Raw genomic sequence first — 8,351 nt, 5'->3', positions numbered from 1 at the left:
AAGAACAAATAAAATATTTAAACCAAAATATTATTATATTATATATATTTTACTCTTGCTGTCAAAATTTTTTAGATCTATTGCTAAATACAAATACATGAATTTTTTTTATTTAACATATACAAAACAAACAATTTGTACTTTTCACAATACCTCTTCAAAAAATTTTGTCAAATCAAATCAAGCATAAGTGTCAACATTATTGGTAAATTCATTACAAAGATTTCAGATTTATTATAAGATATCTAATCACTTTCAAGTTTCAAAACGTTCACTTGAAATTAAATATACTAATTGATAGGGAAATCTTATTAGTTGTTAGAATTTTTTTTAGGCTCGTGAAATTAAACATCAAATTACAATCACCGCTTTTATTTAAAATATGATTTTAATTTATTATAAAAGGACGTAATAATACTACTCCAAATCTCCAATGTCATGGGACTATTTATAGAAAAAATTTCAAGTGTATCGAAAACACCGATATTCTAATTGTTTTAACCGTTAATTTTAATTAATATATTTTTATAATTCAGATCAACGGTTAAATCAATTGAAATAACGATGTTTCCGGCACACTTAAGAGTCTTCCTATATTATATATATGTAACAAATTAAATAAGTTCTCGCAAATTATCCAAAACTATAATTATATAATATAATAAAAGTATCATTATATTTCTCAATATTATAAAGATAGTAATAATATGCATGCATGTATAAATTGTATTGATGACCTGGCAAGTTCTCTGGATGAGTATAGCAGATTCCATTCTCTCCTTCAAGAGTTGGGATGAACTCATCAATTAAAGGGTGAAGCTTGTGAATATCAGATCGCACTTTTGCTTCCAAATGTTCAAGAATCTCTTGATCTGTTGGATCAAACTTCACTCCAGCTGGAAGTCCAGGTAAGTCATGAAGTCCACCACCCTATACTTATTTATATTATTAATACAACAACTTGCCAAAAAAAATTCTAATATATTATTATTGTTATTATAATAATAAAATAACTCTCTCTCATATATATTTATGATATGAACAATTATCAAACTAATGAAAAACTTTTTACAACAAATAACAAATAAATTAATAAGTTAAACTATAAAATAACAAATAAAGTGGACTTAATTATATGTGCTAACTAATAACAAATTAAAGGGGTATTTAGTATTTAGAACCTGATCTTGGCATTTGATGTGATGACCACATGTTGGACAAGTTCTAATTAAACTGTCTTTTCTTCCCTCCACTATGATGTTGCCATGATTGTTTTCATGTTCATTGCACTCAGTCATTTCTCCTTATTGTTTATTATCCTTCTCACACATTCATATTCCACTTATGGATATCTTCTTTTCCTTCCTTTGTTTTTCTCTTGTTCTATAAAACAAATAGAACAAAAACTAAAAAGAGAAAGATAGAAAGTTGTGTTTGTGTGTGTGTGTGTGTGAGAGATAGAAGGGTTGAGTATGTACTTCAAAAGAGGGATCTAATAATAAAGTAAGTAGTAATAATTATTAATTAAATATAAAATTAAAGGGAGAAAAAGTTTATAAACTTGTCTCTTCTAAAGATTGCACCACCCCTCATGCTAGCACTTGTTGAGGTGTGGGAAGGAATTAAAGAATTAAATTCTCCCTCACTTTCTCTTTTTTGTGCTTTCTTTTCAGTTTTCAAGAAGCAGTTTCCTTCCCCCAAAAACAAAACTAAATAGAGAGAATGAGATAGAAGAATAGAAGATAGGATTGGTTGCAATGAGAGAGATAAGAATAATAAAAAAAATTAAAAAGGAATAAAAACATTGCTTTGATTTCAAGTTTAGGTATGCTTTGTATATATTACTTGGTATATGAAAACTTGTAGATGAATAAATGTTGGTTTTTATTCTTTTTAATTTTTGGGACGTGATTTTGTCCATTTTACACTGATTAAAGGTACATAGCTCTGCTCTGATGATGAATTTGATGAAATAAAGAAATGATGTTAAACCTAGAAAGAAACTATTAAAATATGGATTTAGAGCTAGAGTGGGATTGGGGCAACCGAATGTATAAGCTCAAAGAGTAAGAATTTAGGTCCAATGTCACCCTAGAGTGTTGATAAAGTTAAAAATATAAATACCAAGAAGACTCTATTAATAAGGGGGAAAATTGAATTGAAGAGAACAATTGTTTTCATAGCCCAACATAATTCTATTACTTCACGTAGACTTCTCATGCATAGCAAGAAACCCCTAGCGTTCCCACTCAATAGATATTTTCATATTGAGTGGAAATATTTGATTTGTAATGAAAGTATTGGTTTAATCTAATTTGTCTCTACTAATAATAATGGATTAAGTCGTTATTATTATTATTATTATTATTAAGCCAACAACTACGATTGTTACTTAGTATAACATATCCTTTTATAAATTTTTCAAATTGCATTTAATAAAAAACAATGCTAAAGAATTAATATTACGGTAATCAATTTTAATCAATACTATAATATAGTTTGCCGAACAAGTTCAATATAAAACCTACTAAAAATTAACCTTTTTTCAATTTGAATTTCGCATGTATTTTTTAATTGAGATTCGGATATTCTTGTTTTGAAGAGTTTCGAATGTTTTTATCTTGGGAAAATTATTTTAAAGGACCGTTAGAAAGATTTAATTATTAAAAAAGACCTTTAATATCAAAATTATTAAAGAATGACCAAATCTTTTTATCTTTCTAAATTACTGATTATTTATTTATATTCATATATTCATACAACACATTAATTTTTACCCCCTTCGATGAATGACCCATTTAGCTACAGTTTTGATAGGATTTTTGAAAGGAAATTAAAAAAGAATTTCAAATGAGTTATTTGCACTTTGAATGCAGTAAATATATTTAGCATATTAGCATAATTGCTAATTCAATTAGCTTGCTATTGTGAACTAAAAGCAGGATGCAATTTTTTTAAATTTGACTGTCAAACTGAGTAACATAAAGAATTTGTGCAAAATATGAAATTCTGAAGCTCATGGAAATTCTTTTGGCAAACTACACACTCTGATCATTGAGAAATGTGATGAATTGGTCCATATAATTTCTCATAATACGGTTAAAAGATTGTCAAATTTAAATTGTTTGAGGGTTACGAATTGTGAGTCAATCAAAGTTATATTTAAAGAAGCTGATGATGATAATAGAAAACAAGATGTTATACATAACATCAAGTTGCAAGATATTCATTTACAAACACTCCCGAAACTGGAGAATGTATTAAAATGGTAAACATATTTTCAGTTTCTGTAGTCAAGACTACTGAAATAAATATGGTTAAAGAAAAATAGTTAAGGATATATTTATCTCCTTATAAAAAGATTTGGTTCTTCTTCTTAAATATTATGTAAAAAGATTTAGTCCTTCTTAATAATTTTAGTATTAAAGATCCTTTTTAATAATTAAATCTTTTTAAATCTTTTTAATATCCATATTTTACACAAACTCTTTATGTTACTCAGTTTGACAGTCAAATTTAGAAAAATTGCATCCAGCTTTCGGTTCACAATAGCAAGCTAATTGAATTAGCAATTATGCTAATATGCTAAATATATTTACTGCATTCAAAGTGCAAATAACTCATTTGAAATTCTTTTTTAATTTCCTTTCAAAAATCCTATCAAAACTGTAGCTAAATGGGTCATTCATCGAAGGGGGTAAAAATTAATGTGTTGTATGAATATATGAATATAAATAAATAATCAGTAATTTAGAAAGATAAAAAGATTTGGTCATTCTTTAATAATTTTGATATTAAAGGTCTTTTTTAATAATTAAATCTTTCTAACGGTCCTTTAAAATAATTTTCCCAAGATAAAAACATTCGAAACTCTTCAAAACAAGAATATCCGAATCTCAATTAAAAAATACATGCGAAATTCAAATTGAAAAAAGGTTAATTTTTAGTAGGTTTTATATTGAACTTGTTCGGCAAACTATATTATAGTATTGATTAAAATTGATTACCGTAATATTAATTCTTTAGCATTGTTTTTTATTAAATGCAATTTGAAAAATTTATAAAAGGATATGTTATACTAAGTAACAATCGTAGTTGTTGGCTTAATAATAATAATAATAATAATAACGACTTAATCCATTATTATTAGTAGAGACAAATTAGATTAAACCAATACTTTCATTACAAATCAAATATTTCCACTCAATATGAAAATATCTATTGAGTGGGAACGCTAGGGGTTTCTTGCTATGCATGAGAAGTCTACGTGAAGTAATAGAATTATGTTGGGCTATGAAAACAATTGTTCTCTTCAATTCAATTTTCCCCCTTATTAATAGAGTCTTCTTGGTATTTATATTTTTAACTTTATCAACACTCTAGGGTGACATTGGACCTAAATTCTTACTCTTTGAGCTTATACATTCGGTTGCCCCAATCCCACTCTAGCTCTAAATCCATATTTTAATAGTTTCTTTCTAGGTTTAACATCATTTCTTTATTTCATCAAATTCATCATCAGAGCAGAGCTATGTACCTTTAATCAGTGTAAAATGGACAAAATCACGTCCCAAAAATTAAAAAGAATAAAAACCAACATTTATTCATCTACAAGTTTTCATATACCAAGTAATATATACAAAGCATACCTAAACTTGAAATCAAAGCAATGTTTTTATTCCTTTTTAATTTTTTTTATTATTCTTATCTCTCTCATTGCAACCAATCCTATCTTCTATTCTTCTATCTCATTCTCTCTATTTAGTTTTGTTTTTGGGGGAAGGAAACTGCTTCTTGAAAACTGAAAAGAAAGCACAAAATCATATATATTTATGATATGAACAATTATCAAACTAATGAAAAACTTTTTACAACAAATAAATCAGATTCTAATAAGTTAAACTATAAAATAACAAATAAAGTGGACTTAATTATATGTGCTAACTAATAACAAATTAAAGGGGTATTTAGAACTAAGAACCTGATCTTGGCATTTGATGTGATGACCACATGTTGGACAAGTTCTAATTAAACTGTCTTTTCTTCCCTCCACTATGATGTTGCCATGATTGTTTTCATGTTCATTGCACTCAGTCATTTCTCCTTATTGTTTATTATCCTTCTCACACATTCATATTCCACTTATGGATATCTTCTTTTCCTTCCTTTGTTTTTCTCTTGTTCTATAAAACAAATAGAACAAAAACTAAAAAGAGAAAGATAGAAAGTTGTGTTTGTGTGTGTGTGTGTGTGAGAGATAGAAGGGTTGAGTATGTACTTCAAAAGAGGGATCTAATAATAAAGTAAGTAGTAATAATTATTAATTAAATATAAAATTAAAGGGAGAAAAAGTTTATAAACTTGTCTCTTCTAAAGATTGCACCACCCCTCATGCTAGCACTTGTTGAGGTGTGGGAAGGAATTAAAGAATTAAATTCTCCCTCACTTTCTCTTTTTTGTGCTTTCTTTTCAGTTTTCAAGAAGCAGTTTCCTTCCCCCAAAAACAAAACTAAATAGAGAGAATGAGATAGAAGAATAGAAGATAGGATTGGTTGCAATGAGAGAGATAAGAATAATAAAAAAAATTAAAAAGGAATAAAAACATTGCTTTGATTTCAAGTTTAGGTATGCTTTGTATATATTACTTGGTATATGAAAACTTGTAGATGAATAAATGTTGGTTTTTATTCTTTTTAATTTTTGGGACGTGATTTTGTCCATTTTACACTGATTAAAGGTACATAGCTCTGCTCTGATGATGAATTTGATGAAATAAAGAAATGATGTTAAACCTAGAAAGAAACTATTAAAATATGGATTTAGAGCTAGAGTGGGATTGGGGCAACCGAATGTATAAGCTCAAAGAGTAAGAATTTAGGTCCAATGTCACCCTAGAGTGTTGATAAAGTTAAAAATATAAATACCAAGAAGACTCTATTAATAAGGGGGAAAATTGAATTGAAGAGAACAATTGTTTTCATAGCCCAACATAATTCTATTACTTCACGTAGACTTCTCATGCATAGCAAGAAACCCCTAGCGTTCCCACTCAATAGATATTTTCATATTGAGTGGAAATATTTGATTTGTAATGAAAGTATTGGTTTAATCTAATTTGTCTCTACTAATAATAATGGATTAAGTCGTTATTATTATTATTATTATTATTAAGCCAACAACTACGATTGTTACTTAGTATAACATATCCTTTTATAAATTTTTCAAATTGCATTTAATAAAAAACAATGCTAAAGAATTAATATTACGGTAATCAATTTTAATCAATACTATAATATAGTTTGCCGAACAAGTTCAATATAAAACCTACTAAAAATTAACCTTTTTTCAATTTGAATTTCGCATGTATTTTTTAATTGAGATTCGGATATTCTTGTTTTGAAGAGTTTCGAATGTTTTTATCTTGGGAAAATTATTTTAAAGGACCGTTAGAAAGATTTAATTATTAAAAAAGACCTTTAATATCAAAATTATTAAAGAATGACCAAATCTTTTTATCTTTCTAAATTACTGATTATTTATTTATATTCATATATTCATACAACACATTAATTTTTACCCCCTTCGATGAATGACCCATTTAGCTACAGTTTTGATAGGATTTTTGAAAGGAAATTAAAAAAGAATTTCAAATGAGTTATTTGCACTTTGAATGCAGTAAATATATTTAGCATATTAGCATAATTGCTAATTCAATTAGCTTGCTATTGTGAACTAAAAGCAGGATGCAATTTTTTTAAATTTGACTGTCAAACTGAGTAACATAAAGAATTTGTGCAAAATATGAAATTCTGAAGCTCATGGAAATTCTTTTGGCAAACTACACACTCTGATCATTGAGAAATGTGATGAATTGGTCCATATAATTTCTCATAATACGGTTAAAAGATTGTCAAATTTAAATTGTTTGAGGGTTACGAATTGTGAGTCAATCAAAGTTATATTTAAAGAAGCTGATGATGATAATAGAAAACAAGATGTTATACATAACATCAAGTTGCAAGATATTCATTTACAAACACTCCCGAAACTGGAGAATGTATTAAAATGGTAAACATATTTTCAGTTTCTGTAGTCAAGACTACTGAAATAAATATGGTTAAAGAAAAATAGTTAAGGATATATTTATCTCCTTATAAAAAGATTTGGTTCTTCTTCTTAAATATTATGTAAAAAGATTTAGTCCTTCTTAATAATTTTAGTATTAAAGATCCTTTTTAATAATTAAATCTTTTTAAATCTTTTTAATATCCATATTTTACACAAACTCTTTATGTTACTCAGTTTGACAGTCAAATTTAGAAAAATTGCATCCAGCTTTCGGTTCACAATAGCAAGCTAATTGAATTAGCAATTATGCTAATATGCTAAATACATTTACTGCATTCAAAGTGCAAATAACTCATTTGAAATTCTTTTTTCCTTTCAAAAATCCTATCAAAGCTGTAGCTAAATGGGTCATTCATCCAAGGGTGTAAAAATTAATGTGTTGTATGGATATATGAATGTAAATAAATAATCAGTAATTTAGGAAGATAAAAAAATTTGGTCCTTTTTAATAATTTTGGTATTAAAGATCTCTTTTAATAATTAAATCTTCCTAACGGTCCTTTAGAATAATTTTTTCTTTTATCTTTACATGGATTGTTGACTGTAATGTTGGATATGTAATACTAATTTTCAAGGCTTCTTGTTTAATCGGTATAAATATAATTGTGTTCATTACAGACATTATATTGAGAATGTTAAAGGGGTCGAATGGTAAGTTTCTAACAACATTGCTAATCAAATAACAAAACTAACAATCGCTTAAAATGAAGGGAGTAGAAGTGATCCAAATGCTACTCCCTCCTCTCTGAGTTCCCTACTTATGAAATTCATAATTATTATATATGATTAATTTAGTTTGTGTGCATATGGATCTATGAGGTGGATTTTGTAAATTTGATGAGATTAACTAAGATTAGAAGTAGCAAGTAGCGTCCCTACTTTTTGTCTAGTGTTGGTGGTTGTTAGAAAGCATATTGCTCTATTTGAGTATAAAGGTGAAAATCATTAGGTCCCAACCATCCTTTCGCCTTGATTTATATGAACCATTATATTATTGGTTACTTCATTTTATATTATCCTAGACTTATATCATATCAAGCTAACAAATTAATAGTAGCAGGTGAAAGTATGTCATGTGTATGCAAAAGTTTATGTGGTACTTAAGTTTTAAAGACAAATGGATCGGTGTTTAAGAAAATTAATTATTTATTTATATGCTCTCTTTTTTTTTTTAACATTTGTCTCAATAATATATAGATTTTATTAAGCATCATTATATATTT

The 8,351-nt window shown here is 27.1% G+C and overlaps 1 protein-coding gene and 1 long non-coding RNA gene across 3 annotated transcripts in view; one reads left to right on the top strand and one right to left on the bottom strand.

The window, feature by feature from the left end:
* LOC107634230 (NAC domain-containing protein 73) overlaps window positions 1-5,555 on the bottom strand; it is a 7,863-nt gene extending 2,308 nt beyond the window's left edge. Inside the window, exons 1-2 of one of the 2 annotated variants that reach the window (XM_021118448.1) lie at window positions 4,982-5,555; window positions 738-930 (exon numbers count right to left, since the gene is read on the bottom strand). In XM_021118448.1, coding sequence (XP_020974107.1) covers window positions 738-930; window positions 4,982-5,098 — 310 coding nt within the window. In that variant the 5' untranslated portion in view covers window positions 5,099-5,555. Of the gene's footprint in view, window positions 1-737; window positions 931-1,181; window positions 1,752-4,981 lie in introns of those variants that run through there. The other variant, XM_016337791.2, reaches the window with a different exon arrangement.
* Window positions 685-3,387, top strand: LOC110270032. The gene is made up of 3 exons (XR_002359017.1): window positions 685-699; window positions 3,255-3,257; window positions 3,324-3,387. It is a non-coding gene; the product is annotated as an uncharacterized LOC110270032 (long non-coding RNA).

The sequence above is a fragment of the Arachis ipaensis genome, chromosome B03 (genome assembly GCF_000816755.2).
Source record: "Arachis ipaensis cultivar K30076 chromosome B03, Araip1.1, whole genome shotgun sequence".
NCBI lineage: Eukaryota > Viridiplantae > Streptophyta > Magnoliopsida > Fabales > Fabaceae > Arachis > Arachis ipaensis.
This window is presented reverse-complemented; position numbering and strand designations above follow the sequence as displayed.